General features: G+C 37.4%; 2 protein-coding genes across 3 annotated transcripts; both read left to right on the top strand.

Moving 5' to 3' along the window:
• Nucleotides 1–342: 342 nt before the first annotated feature.
• Nucleotides 343–1,797, top strand: LOC126629593 (UDP-glucosyltransferase 29-like). Its single transcript, XM_050299671.1, has one exon. The coding sequence runs from the start codon at nucleotides 364–366 to the stop codon at nucleotides 1,747–1,749; it is 1,386 nt and encodes a 461-aa protein (XP_050155628.1). The 5' UTR covers nucleotides 343–363; the 3' UTR covers nucleotides 1,750–1,797.
• An 8,081-nt stretch (nucleotides 1,798–9,878) lies between these two features.
• LOC126629594 (protein GLUTELIN PRECURSOR ACCUMULATION 3-like) lies at nucleotides 9,879–12,902 on the top strand. 2 transcript variants are annotated; one of them, XM_050299673.1, is made up of 4 exons: nucleotides 9,879–10,048; nucleotides 11,536–11,592; nucleotides 12,018–12,109; nucleotides 12,674–12,902. In XM_050299673.1, exons 1-4 carry the CDS (start codon nucleotides 9,952–9,954, stop codon nucleotides 12,677–12,679), a joined length of 252 nt encoding a protein of 83 aa, XP_050155630.1. In that variant the 5' UTR covers nucleotides 9,879–9,951; the 3' UTR covers nucleotides 12,680–12,902. The 2 variants fall into 2 exon arrangements, with proteins under 2 accessions (XP_050155630.1, XP_050155629.1); XM_050299672.1 differs by having other exon boundaries at nucleotides 12,592–12,902.
• Nucleotides 12,903–14,960: the final 2,058 nt, after the last annotated feature.

The following is a 14,960-nucleotide window of genomic DNA, read 5'->3' as shown; positions in this document are numbered from 1 at the left end:
ACATTCACCTCTCCCAGACCCTGCGTAAAGCGGGAGCCTTGTGCACTGGGTACGACCTTTTTATATGTTATTTGATTTGTAAATTTGATTTAAAAATTTAGTTTTCCTGTTGTATCTATGACGAAACCAAGTTTATGCTTCTTTTTCTTAATTCGATTGGTCATATATAAGTTTTTGTGATAAGACTAACCGCCAATTCCTACTACTTGCTCGAGCATCCGTATGAAGGTTCCACGTATTTCTTCAAACGTCTACACATCTTGCACTATATATCTCTCTCCACCAAAACCACACTAACATACAAGCCTATAATCATATACAACCAACAACAAGAAACAAAGAATCAAGTTTAGAAAGAAAAATATGCTTTATCCTGATCAGAACAGAAGCATTAGCATTCTTATGCTTCCATGGTTAGGTCACGGCCATATTTCGCCCTTCCTCGAGCTAGCCAAGAAGCTCACCAGCCACAGAGATTTTCACATCTTCATTTGCTCCACACCTGTTAATCTCAGCTCCATCAAGCCCAAACTCCCTAAGAAATACTCTCACTGCATTGAGTTTGTGGAACTTCTTCTTCCACACGATGAGTTGCCACCTCACTACCACACCACCAATGGCCTCCCACCCCATCTCATGCCCACTCTCAAAAAAGCCTTTGACATGTCCAGCGATAACTTCTCCCACATCCTCAAAACCCTAAAACCTGATTTGCTCGTATATGATTTTCTCCAGCCATGGGCACCGTCCCTAGCTTTGTCGCACAACATTCCGGCCGTCGAGTTCACCACCACCAGTGCTTCCTTGATGTCACTTTGGTTTCACCATCTCAAGAACCCTAATGTTCAATTCCCTTATCCTTCCATCTATCTTCGGGATTACGAAATTAAGGAGTTCAGCAATCTGATAGAATCTTCAGCAAATGGCATCACGAACGGAGAACGCGTACTGCTGTGCAGCCATCGGTCTCGTAACATCATTTTGGTAAAGACTTCTGGAGAGATTGAATCAAAGTGTGTTGATTATCTCTCCAAGTTAACGGAGAAGAAGATTGTGCCCGTCGGATCACTTGTTCAAGACCCAATGGATCAAAAAGTAGATGAGGAATCGTCGATCATCAAATGGCTAAACGAAAGGGAAAGAGCTTCAGTCGTGTTTGTGTCCTTCGGGAGCGAGTACTTTTTGTCCAAGGAGGAAATACAAGAGATAGCTCTTGGATTGGAGCTTAGCCAAGTGAGTTTCATTTGGGTTATTAGGTTTCCTAAGGAAGAGAAAAGTACCAGGGTTGAAGATGTTTTGCCAAAAGGGTTTGGGGAGAGGGTAGGAGAGAGGGGAATGATAGTAGAGGATTGGGCCCCACAGGCAAAAATATTGAAGCATTCGAGTGTTGGTGGGTTTGTGAGTCACTGTGGATGGAGCTCGGTGTTGGAGAGCATCAAGTTTGGTGTTCCGATTATAGCCATGCCTATGCAACTTGACCAGCCGGTAAACGCCAGACTGGTGGAGGAGGTTGGCGTTGGTGTTGAGGTTATAAGAACCGGCGGAGGAGGTAGTTTTCAACGGCAAGAGGTGGCGAAGGTGATCATAGATGTGGTGGTGGAGAAAATTGGAGAGGGTGTGAGGATAAAGGCATTGGAATTAAGAGACAACATGAAGAAGAAAGAGGATGAAGAGATGGATGGGGTGGTGGAGGAGTTGATGCAGCTTTGTACGGCGACGACAAGGGAATCAATTAGTAACTACTTTTAAGTGAGAGATCGATGTCTGACACTTGCAAATAATCGTTCTTATGATTTTGAATGCTCTCGTCAGTGTATCATGTCTAATTTTTAAAATCGTGTTTGTATATGTTCTTGATCATTTAATCATTATAATGAATTCTAATGGACTATGTATCATGAATGTCTGGACGCTTACATCTACGTATGTATGTGTTTGATAAAACATCTTTTGTTGTAAGTAATAGTTGCGAATTTATGTATTTGATGAAACAACATATTTTCTTCTAGTAAATAATAGTTGTGAGAGAAGGGCGAGAGGGACGGCCGAGGTTATTAATGGAGAAAAAGGGGCGCAGCTAACTTAACTTAATTGATTTTTTTTTTCTTCTATCATGTGTCTTTATTTATACTAATCATGATCAGTATATTTGCCTTCCAAGTGACATAAAATATAAAAGAAAGGATCTTCTAGATCCTATAGGATTTCATAGGAATTTTTACCATTTGCAAAAATAAGATAAAAAAACACATTGGATTACTTGAAGAGAACAAGGTTATTAATTACAAGAAAAAGGTCATTTGCGAAATTTTATGTGTCAAATAACACTACACAGTCTATGAGCAAAACAAATTAGGAGCGCTAGACTGTGTGTCGAAAAATATTTGCGACATTCGCATTAGTAACAATCAATGTTGCAAAAAGATTACAAATTGTTGTAAAATCGATAGTGGGTGCAGTGGAATAAATGAAACAAGATACAAAATTTACAAGGTTCCTCTACAATCAGTGTGACTGGAGTACGTCATCGGAGCAGCAGTGGTGCTTTCATTATAATTTAGAATAATAGGAGTACAAAGATAACTTTCTCTATTATCTCCTCTCCTCTTCCTCTCCTTTCTCTCTTCCTTTCTTCCTTCCTATCTCTCCATGAGTCTCTCAACCTTCTTCACCTCTCATTCATTTTATAAACAAAAGAGAACACTATTCATTTTACAAATTTTCCACAAATGAATAGTGAAAATACTGTGCATAAATAGTAACAAACTATTCATGTGGGCCATCCACATATTATTCACAACACTCCCCCTTGGATGGCCACAAGTCTTCGATTAACTCTTTAAAATCTTGATCTGTTTTGAATACTCCCCCTGATGAGTATCTCCCCCTGATTTCAAATCATTTAGGCTGATCGTTGATCATTCTGCTTCAGTCTCTTAGTAAGAAAAGTTGCCGAAAGAGGTGCTTTACTTGTTGTTAACTTTCCACATGCTTGTTCTTAAACTGGGCTGGAGGGCATTCTGCTAGACTTCTTCCAAAAGTCTGAATTTACTTCTTTTATCTGAAGCTAAATTTAATTCAAGGGTTGTGGACACTTGATCTTGAATCAAACTTGTGATTTCTTCAAGGACCTTCGAAACTTGATCTTGAATGAATTTGTACCGTGAGAAGCTTCACGTGGCAAGTGATCTTCGGCTTTGTCAAGGATGAATCAGCACGTGTTTGTTGCGCTTGCCTTCACATACTTCAATGTATTATTTTCACTTGCCTTGCTTTCTCCCTTTGCTTAAGTAGTATTTTCCCTGGTTTTCCCTCATGCATGTGTGGCATATTCTCCTGCAGTATTTGCCTTCTGATGCAAGAGTGGAATGCAACCCTTGCATTTGGATGGTTCATCACTTCTTGGTGACTAGAGACCTAGCTCCAAAAACAGTTGAAGATGGCTACTCGAAAGCAATACTAGGTAAGCAATCAGGAAAGGTTCCAGGCAGTCGGTTCCTTACCGGGAGTTTGAGTGGAGGTTCCAACATATAGCTTTCTTTATCCTTGTCTTTGCAAGTAAGAACAAGGACAAAGGAAAAGACAGAGAGATTGCATGATATGAGATACTCTTGCTCTCGTCCCTGAAGATATAAGATACTTTTGCTCTGGTGTGACTTGTTTGAAGAGGTATTCTCGAAGAGGAAGAAAACTGAGTATTTCGAGATGCTTTGTTGAAGATGCATTCTCAGAGATGAGAGAAAGTTGGGAGTTTTGGATGTGTGCCTTGCCATGGACGATGAAGATCGACATATATAGGGATTTTCCCAATAGCAGGTAATGGTGCTGTGCCTTTACTCTTGTCAGCAACTGTGGTATAATTAGAACAGTAAGATTTATGCGTTTTCAATTTTGTCAGAGATCTTTGACAAAGTTGCATGCGATAGCAGAAAAAGCTGAGATTGCGTCTGAAAAATGCCAACGAACTTTATTCAGGAAAATCTGGCTTTTGAAATTCGGAGAGCGGTGCCTCTTCGATCTCTGAACGAGTGGCTATGTTGCCTCTTCTTTCGTAGAGACATCAATTGTGTTTAAGAGTATGCTCAGAAAGTTGCTGCCTGTAGAAATTTCCTCATTCTTGCACTTCTGAAATTTTACTTGACCTCATTTTCCTTCATCAGTTCTGAAAATAACTTGCCCATCCAACATTTGCTTAGATTTGAGTCTTAGGAGTGATACAGACGAGCAGCGTCAAGATAACATATGGCGCCCATCCTTCTTTTCTTCTAATGGTCCTCTTACAGTTGGGGACTCTGTGATGAAGAATAACATAACCGCTACTGTGGTAACTAGGAATCTTTTCACTCCAAAGGATACCAGAATCTTTTCAAAACGGTCTGATGAGTTGACTGTTCAAGACTCATTGGCTCTTAGTGTTTAGTGTGCTGGCTCTGTTTCCAATATGGGCCAACGCCTACTTGCTCAAACTCTTCAAGTTGAATCATTGATGGCTGAGGTGGTAAGTCTTAAACAAGAGATCAAAGGGCTCAAGCACGAGAATAGAGTGTTACACGTGCTTGCAAATAATTACTCTACAAACATGAAAAGAAAGCTCGACCAGCTGTAGGAATCTGAAAGTCGGACTCAAAATGATCACCAAAGGTTCGTTGCTAGATTTTGAAAGCAATTGATGCCTTCCCCTTTAGGTGTTTTGCCAAGTACTGGGGTGCCACATGATCAATCTCCAGTGCCTTCCACTTCTGGTGTACGGCCGAGCACTGAGGCTTCACATGAGCAACCTTTGTGAAGGCTTCATCCTGTTTGTTCGTTTTAACTCATGTGTATGCACATATCTGTAATTTCTCTGGGATATTAATAGATAAGCTTTATTTCATTCAATGTATTGTGCTAAATACAATAAAGCATATACTTCACTAAGATGTGGTACTTCTGGACCAAACATTAATTTATCTTTACCCTCACGAAGATAAATGATCTTTCTTAGTGTCTACATCGTTTGAGTATTCAACTCATAATCTTTAATCCATATGGTTCTTTTAATATCATAGACATCATGGATAAGATTCGTGTTGGTAGATTGTTCGATCTGCAGCTCGAGATAATATTTCTCTCAACACTTTATAATCTTTCTTGACTCTTCAGGAGTCCCAATTTAATATCATCAACTCTTCAGGAGTTCTAATTTAATGTCATTGACTCTTGCAAGAGATTTTAGTATGTTGCAACAATATCATAATGATAGTACTCGCTAAGGTAATTTATACCATCCATTGGTATTGAGTAATAATTTATGCTTTACCCTTCGGGGGCTTACTTCAAGCAATTTGAATCCTTTAGGGATTTTCTACACTTCATGACACATTTTCCTTTGGAATTTATACAGAGCAATTTTCTCCCATGTATACTTGAGGGATTTACTTATGGAGATATGATGTGGGTGACTCACGACCTTTCGTATATAATTCTCCATTCATATGAACTTGTTTACAAGAGTATAATTTCAGGTTTCAATACCTTATGTCATATCATGTGAGTGTATTTCATTGTATTACAAATGCCTATATGTAACCTCATTGGTTCAACATAATTTGGCTATTCAAATATATATAGGTCCATTTTTTCCACGTTCTTACAAAATTGTAATGGAATTGTCTTTCTCCATTTTTTTGCCAATAATTTTGTTGACGAAAAAGAACGAGACTCAATATCAACACAGCTTATTGATGAATTTAGTAGCTACTTATAAAAACCAAAATTACCATTGGTTATCATCAATCTGTGATCCCATATTCTCATGTGCATGCGCATGCATAAAAGCTTTTTATTTCTTTGGATATCCATTGCCTTTTCAAGGACATTACACTATCTTTTCCAGGATAGTCGTAATTTAGAGAATGCGGATCATAACCTCTTCTAGAGTGTTATAGAGCTTGGAATTTAATCTCCACTTCCGGGAGTTGAGTCATTGGAACCTATATGTCTATCATGCTCCATGCATGAGACATCAACATTCCCATGTTCACGGATTGTCCTTTCTGGGACGTATATCCATGTGGCGACTGTCATGCTTCTGGCATGCAACATTTATGTTTTGGGAATGCAATAGTTTAGTAGTGCCATATTCTTTTTCTTTCGAATGAATGAACCTTTTGAGTCTAAAGGTCTACCACGCTTCAGGCGTGCAACAGATAAATCATTTACTGCCATATTATTTTGTCCAACAGGGACATCAATTCTTGTAGGCACATTTGCAGCAAGTATATATGATTTGATCACTTTCGTTGCATCATTCAATTATTCTTCATTTTCATATTGATTGCTTCGTGAATCAAAATAAGACAAATTCTATTCGTTCTTCTGGAACGGTCTTTTCTTATCATTCTTATGGAATGATATTTTCTTATCGTTCTTCTGGAATAATGTTACTTTCTCCCCCTAATGGCGGGAAAACTGTCTTATCAAAATCATAGTCCGCAAATCATGTGGTAAATATATCCCCAGTCAAGGGTTCCAAATGTTGAATGATCAATGGTGGATAGAGTTCAACATCAATTCTCAGTTTGTATTGATGCCTTATTTTAGTACGTTGTGGCAGTCTTACAGGCACATAGATAACACAACCAAAAACTCGTAAATGTTAATTTTTGGCTGGTGCCCAAACATGAGTTGTACTAAGAAATATTGATGGTTGGCAACTAGCCTCCACCAAACTTAATAATGAATTATGTAAAATGACATGTCCCTATGTCAAAACTGGCAATTTCGTTTTCATGAGCAGAGCGTGGGTAATCAATTTCATCCGCTTAATAAATGCTTCTGCTAAACCATTTTGAGAATGGACATAAGGAACTTCTGGTTCTTAATAAATAGTCTATGGACTGAGACTCTTAGGACCTTTATTACAATTAAGTTGAGGCACTGCGGCACTTCAAACTTAAGGTACTTATCAAGAAACTTCATGTCCGATCTTGAGGATTTAGGGACTTCATGCCTGATCTTTTTGCATGATGGAACTTCGGGTCCAATCATTTTATGTGATGAGGATCAAGAAACTACAGGTTTTGATCTGATCAAGGAACTTCAGGTCCAGTATGTACTTATCGTAACAAAAATAAGTATAATAAATAAATTAAAGCAATAGGCAGTAATTCCAACCATAGTAAATAAATTGCATTTAAGTAAATCAAGCTTGTGACAAGGGCTTTAATTCAACACCATTCACATAAATCAAAACTTAAAGCAGTAGGTGGTAAAACCGTCCATGGTAAATAAATTGCTTTAAAGTAAATAGAACTTGTGAAATGATTTTAAACCAACACCATTCACATAAATCAAAACTTAAAGCAGTAGGCGGTAAAACCGTCCATGATAAATAAATTGTTTTAAAGTAAATAAAACTTGTGAAAGTGTTTTAAACCAACACCATTCACATAAATAAATTTTTCTTTCTTTCTTTCTTTTCTAATGGTACAACACCATCCAAAAGCCTTTTTTTCAACAAGATTCCACCCTTTTTTTCATATAGCACCAAAACCCTTTTTATTAATTTATTATTTTTCATTCAAATGGTGCAGATGCATCATTAGAAACCTTTGTCCAAAAATTCCACTTTTCCAATTCCTTTTCACACGGTGCTTGAAACACCATTCCATAATCCCTCCTTCCTTTTTCTTATTTGTCTGTCTGTACTAGTCTCAAACCCGGGGCCATCTGGGTTGTTGTGGAGGTCACACAAAACCAATTCAATCCAATAAGGCTACCAGAGACTGGCGTTGTTCTTGCATGGCCCAGAGAACATGGCGTCGCAAAGCAAGAACTTCCCTATAGGGACATAGATGACAACGGAGTTGATGGAGGTACAAGAGAGGGAGGCATATGTGGAGTCAGTTCTACCATCACAATCTTAGACAACTGAGTATTCATGGGAGTTCTCGAGATCCATAAAAAACGACGCGATCTGGGTTTCCAAGTCTGATGAGATTCTTCTGGATCTCTGGAAACCAATTGTCAAGTACGAGTTTTCTCATCTCATGACGACTTCAGGTCGTTGTAAATTTCAATTCTCATTGGAATTTGGTAGGGTGCTTCAGGCGCAGTGGGCGAGATAGAAAATGGACATACCTTTTATTCTGTGATATTTTGGCTAGCAGAGGTGAGAGGTAGGTAACGCTTCACCGGATTTATGGCGCTGTGCTTTCCACTAACATGAGAGCTTCTCGTGCTGTAAAATCGACGGTGGGTGCAGTGGAATAAATGAAACAAGACACAAAATTTACGAGGTTCCTCTACAGTCAGTGTGACTGGAGTACGTCATCGGGACAGTAGTGGTGCTTTCATTATAATTTAGAATAATAGGAGTACAAAGATAACTTTCTCTATTATCTCCTCTCCTCTTCCTCTCCTTTCTCTCTTCCTTTCTTCCTTCTTATCTCTCCGTGAGTCTCTCAAACTTCTTCACTTCTCATTAATTTTATAGACAAAAGAGAACATTATTCACTTTACAAATTTTCCACAAATGAATAGTGAAAATACTGTACATAAATAGTAACAAACTATTCATGTGGGTCATCCACATATTATTCACAACACAAATAGCAATATGTGAGAAATTTGGAAAGATAACCATTTTGAGAACCACCTAATGAAATATAGCCTATGTTTTCCATTGTTTTAAAATTAACCAAAATTGAAAGTGTAAAAGACTTAATTACTCTTCGGTTAAAACTCTCATCTCCTACCTCTGCTGTTCGTCTCCTACCGTCCCGGAGGTTGAAGAAAGAGAAATCATTCCTTTTTGCATTAGAATATCCCAAATCCAATCCAACACAACAGCAGATTGGTTGGTTGCCTCAATGCTAATCTCAATCCCTCAAATCGATTCCGAATCAAAACCTTCAATCGGTTGGTTGTCGAGAATCTGCACGCATGGAAAAGAATTGTAGACTATTTGGCTGCCGAGAAAACGCCAGAAAACAATAGGATTACAGTTACAATTTGAAAATCCAATCCAATCCAGTACCTACTGTATCCTGAAAGTTACGGGCCGGAGATGAAAAAGCAATACATGCTATAATCCTGAGCTGAATGCACTAGAATCCACTGACTACTAAATAGATTATCATAATCTAAATTATCTAATACTTAGTATTGTGTGGTAACGGAATTTGATCTGGAATTCAAGTAGATTCTAGTCAAATATATTGACTAGTTAATTAAGAATTGTTGGTTTCCTGAGCAAAATTCGTGCTAAAAAAACTAGGTTAATGTTGATGGACATGGTATCGCAACGGTATGTCTTAGGTGGTTTAAAGTATAACCAATGAGGGTGGTTTGTTTTTAAGTAGAATTATTAGAAACACAAAATAAAGATTAGAAGCAAATAGGTGTTAATTTTCCATTAATTTGGTATAGACTCTTAATGATCTTTCTTGTCTATGATATCTGAAATTCATTAGTCTTTAATATTATGTTGTAATTTTTTTTAACAAACGATATCATCTATACTAAGGGAGTGGAAGAGTGCGCTATGTCTTACGATGGGCTACCAATAATGTGCCTTTGACGAGAGGAAAAGAAATGTCACTAGACCGTAGTACTAAGTGACTAATATGGTGTTGTATTTAGATACAATAATATGATGGGTTAGTGGGAATTTTGGCACTTGGTTTCTCTTTTCTTTTTATTTTATATATTTGTTCTTTCTTTGTTTGGCTTTTTTTTATCAACACGATTTTTTATGGTTTATTTTGTTGTGTTTCGATTTAGTTTCGTGGTTCCATGATTTTTATGCCCACCTCTAGATGTGTATGTCTTGGACACAAGTAAACTCTTTTCTATATGAATTTTGAATTATCTGTTATTTTCTGCTTCATGTTTGATTGAGTATATTTGTTGAAATGGTCGTAAATCAGTTCTAGCTTGATTTGCTCCCTTACAGTATCACTCCAGTGGATGGAGCTGTCGGTTACAGCTGGGTCTTCACCTCCACCTGGATGTTGCCATACAGCTACCATGGTTGAGAAACGGTTGCTTGTTTATATTAGCAAGGGTAAAGTAGCATGCTTTCACTATGTTTATAATTGGGTTTCATAACAACTCTTCCTTTCGAGTTTGATTTTGTTTTAATTTTTAATACATATGATTGAAAGGAATGCTATTATTTAAAGAAAAAAGCGATAAGAAAATTGATATGATTGAAAGGAATGCTATTTTGTGAAAGGTTTTTCCCCCGTTGTTTAGTTGAAGTTGAGAAATAAAGACAACTAATTCTAAAGAGTCTTGTCCTAATTGACTCTGCTATTTTGATGTAATTTCTTTGATGGCTGTTTATTATTTTTATAGATTACTAGTCAGGATTTATGGAGAGCTTGCCCTCTGCTTTGTATTCTTTCATTTCCATTAAAGTTTCTTATCAGAACAAACTATCCTGCAATTTCTCATGCCCCATTAGACCAACCTAATTACTTAATTGGGGAACAATGAATTAATTGTTACTTTCATGCAAGTCCAATGTAACTCAGAAGACCCATCATCCCTACAGTGACGGAGTCAGCATGGGTCATTGGTTGATTTTTACTCCAATAACTCCAAAAAGCCCTTGTATATTTGTCTGTATATTATCTTTGATCCCTAAGGCAAACTAAATTTTAACCTCATCCTCCTACTTCTTCTATTTTCTTTAATTATGTGTCTTCATTTTCTCTCTTCTTGTATGAAATATTTTAGCTGAAACCCCCTGGTCATCTTCAACATTACTTCATAGTATCCTGCATCCACTCTCGACAAGCCTCTACAAAAAATAGTAGTTGTCGACATATGTTAGCATATATAAACTTTCGGCATATGTTGACAGGAATTGACAGATGTCTACTAGATGCTCGACGAAATGGCCAATGAATGATATTATGACCATATTATTTGAAAATCCTAGTTACGCCATTGCATCCCCAGAAAATCATTCCACACGTCTTCCCATGAAATGTACTTGGGAAGGCAGACCATTCTTTCCATACCCTTTGAAGATAATTTAAGTGCCTATTTTCTTGCATTAGCCATTCGTGGTTTTCCGTATTAAGTGATAATATTACTACATTGTGTCCGCAAGCATTTTGAATGCTTGAATTATTTGGTGTGACGAACTTCTACTGTCAACTGTTTAACTGGCCCCATGACTACCTGGAATCTTTTGGACTAAAGGACAAGGAGATACAAATTATCAATAGAAATCTAATCAGTGTTCAAAGTCCGCTGATTCTTTTTTTTTTTTTTTTTTTTTTTTTGTGTTTTCTTTCCTCCTTTCCCTTTCGTTTTTTTGTATTGGGTTTATTTATAGGGAACTTTAACGAAAAGCACCCGGTACTATTCACTTTAACGAAAAACCACATTTTTACACTAAAAAGTCAATCTTGGTACTATTCACTTTACCCTTTATTTTGTCCTTATCATTAAAACTCAAAGTTTTCAAGCCCTTTTCATTACTTTTCCTTTATTTATATGCAATTGAGCTGACATGAATACTTGTCTTGACTTTCATAGGAGGTGAAGTTCCAATAATTGGTGATTTATGGGTTTTGAAGGGTCTAATCGAAGAAGGTTAGCAGTTTATCCCCTTTTTTTATGGTAGCTTACTATTTCGTCATGGCTTATCCTTTTGGTTTTACTTGGCCCTCACTTTTTTTTTTTATTATTTATTTTTAATTTCTCTATTTTGTCACATTATTTTATTACATTTTATGTTTCCTCTCTTGATAACTGGCGTGTTCCCTCTTCGAGCACTTGTCAAAGTGATGAGTATTCTCTTTCTAATGCCATCCAAATTACAATTAGTATTTTGCTGCATCTGTTTGCGCTGGCCAAATTGAGTTTTAGCGACCCAAAGATACAATCATCTTAGTTTTGTTATTAAGCTTCAAACATGTCGATTCAAAACTCATTATATATGTGTTTGTGTGTATATTATTACTTGTTTTTCAGTTGTTTAACTAAATTTTTTGATTGGTCTTTGTTGTGGAAGGTAGAGAATGAAACACCTGGGTGGACCCAACTGAAGCTTCCAGGACAAGCTCCTTCTGCTCGTTGGGGCCATACTATTACATCTGGAGGGCACTATGTAATTGACATATCCATATTTTTTTATTAGTATCTTCAATATACTTTCTTCATGGACGACTTCTACTTCATTACAATTTAATATATTTATGTAATGTTGTTATTATGGACAACCTGGTTAGGGTAGATACCCTTGGTAACAGCATAAGGATCGTTCAAAGCTTGATTGTTAAGTCACATACATGTGATCTCAGCTTGGCATGTTTGATCATATAAGCCTTTTTTTTTTTTCCACGGCGATAGATATCCCTACTAGAAAAAGTAATATCGAACTTTTCCTTAAGTAGCATATTTCATTTCTTGGCTATTTTTACAACTGTGTTGCATAAATTGAAAAAATAAGTACTCCAGTCCTGTATTGTAGGGTTCTTGATTACAAAAATCATATTTATATTGATGACAATGGAAATTATTATATCATATTATTTGTTTGTTTTTCTTTATCGTTCAATTTCACACTATTTTATTGATGCCCTTTTGAAGCTGTTGCTCTTTGGCGGCCATGGAACTGGTGGTGGTTGAGTCGTTATGGCATTTATCACAATGACTGCATTGTTCTTGACAGGGGTAATGCTGCCTTTTCTGTTGGACTATTGGATGAACTTTGCTGAATGCGCCTTGATAGTATTGTTGATAACTATAATATGTGCATGTGTGTGAGATGGTTAGGATGTATGTGAGGTAGTTAAGTTGGTTAAGAGTCTATGGTGTAAGGTTGTGACAAGTGTCAACATCTTAAGAGTCTTACGTTAGCTTAGTATCTAAGCAATGTAGCTAGATATATACACAATGTAATCAGTGTTAAAATGTTGTTGAAAAGAAAAGGAATAATACATATGTTTTCTTTCTCTCTCTATATCTCTTTCTTTCTCTCTGTTTACATGGTATCATTATCCTGAAAAGCTTCGGCTTGAAGGTTTCTCGATCTTGTTCTTCTGCTTCCGCTCTATACTCTGCATCAACGGTCTGTCTTCTTCTTCTCCGGGCCTTGATTGCTCTCTGTGTCTTCAACTGGGTGCATCTTTCTCTTTGCACACCAAGTGTTTGTTATAATTCCTCTAAGAAATTCTTCATTTAGGTTTCTTCCTTCTTCGTCTGCAATGGTGACTTCTGCTCAACTGCAGATTCTTCAATCTCCTATCACGTCTTTCATATCCACAATTTCTTCTTCTGTGACTGTCAAACTAGATGATTCCAATTATCTAACTTGGAATTTCCATATCGAATTGCTACTTGAAGGCCATGGCCTTATGGGTTTTGTAGATGGGTCTCATCCATGTCCTGCTCGATTCAATGTACCTATTTCTGAGGGTTCATCTATCCCTTCAAGTGATGTTTCATCTTCGACTGAAAGTGATGAATTCAAGGTTTGGAAAATGCACGATCGGGCATTGATGCAATTACTCATAGCTACTTTATCTCCTTCAGCAGTTTCTTGTGCAATCGGTAGTTCCAGCGCTTATGATATGTGGCAGCGTCTCAAAGAACAATTTTCGATTGTCACTAGAGCAACAATCTTTCAGATGAAATCTGAATTACAAAACATCAAGAAAGGTTCGATTTCGATATATTTGCAACGCATTAAAGAAGCTCGTGATTATCTGTTTGTTGCTGGAGTTCAGTTCAATGATGATGATATTGTGATTTTGACCTTGAATGGTCTCTCATCTGAATATAATACTCTGAGATCTATTATTCGAGGCCGTGAAAATGTCACCTCCATGAAAGATCTCTGATCTCAGTTACTTGCTGAGGAAGCAATGGTTGAAAACATTCCCATTACACCTTTCTTGTCTGCTATGGTTGCTTTAAATAATGGCAGTGTCTCTAAACCTAAGGGTCATTCAACTTATACTCCTTATGGTGGTTCTTCTCCGTCTACATTTTATTCCTCTGGTCCTTCTGGGATCAGGCCAAACCACAGCAAGAACAAATACAAAGGGAAATTTCAGTACAATCCTCAGTCTCGCTTTGGAACTTCCAAGTCCACTTATGGAAATTATAATGTGAATTCAGCTCCTGGCCTCCTTGGTTCTTCTCCACCAAAGCAACAGGGTGTTTCTAGTAACTTTTGTCAAATTTGTGGCAAGTTTGGACACTTCGCTCCTACCTGCAGATTCCGAAATTCTGATAGTGCCATTTCTGAGGGTTGTCAAATATGTGGGAAGAAGAATCATAGTGCTAAATATTGCCATTTCAGAAACTCTAACCCTTCTACTCAAGCTCCAACTGCTTTGCATGTTTCTTCATCACAACATCATCAGCCAAGTGCTCCTCCTCAACAATTTTGGCTCACTGATTCTGGAGCATCTTCCCATATGACAGCTGACTTGAGTAATATGTCCCTGGCATCTCCATACCCTGCCGATGAAACCATTCAGACTGCGAGTGGTGCAAGTTTATCAATATCTCATATTGGTTCCTCCACTCTTCATACTCCTTTAAAACCATTGCAATTGAATTCAGTTCTTTGTGTTCCTGGATTATCTCAGAACCTTTTATCTGTGCATAAATTGTGCTTAGATAATCATTGTTGGTTGATATATGATGCCTTTTGTTTTTGGATCCAGGACAAAGCCACAGGGAAGATTCTCTTTCAAGGCAAATGCAGTAATGGATTGTATCCCATACCACTTCCAACAAGAGTTCGAGTTATCTCTTCTCAGCCTCAAGCTGCCTATCTTGGCCGTCAAGTATCTTCTAGTCTTTGGCATAGTAGATTAGGTCACCCATCTAATTCTGTGATTTCTGTCATGTTAAAGAAGTGTAATCTGTCTGTCTCACCTGATTCCTTGCCTGTAATGTGTCATACATGTCTGGAAGGCAAGTTTTGTAAATTGCCCTTTGTTAAA

Source organism: Malus sylvestris, chromosome 7 (assembly GCF_916048215.2).
Source record: "Malus sylvestris chromosome 7, drMalSylv7.2, whole genome shotgun sequence".
Taxonomy (NCBI): domain Eukaryota; kingdom Viridiplantae; phylum Streptophyta; class Magnoliopsida; order Rosales; family Rosaceae; genus Malus; species Malus sylvestris.
Note: the sequence above shows the minus strand (reverse complement) of the source record. Positions and strands in the feature narration are given on the sequence as shown.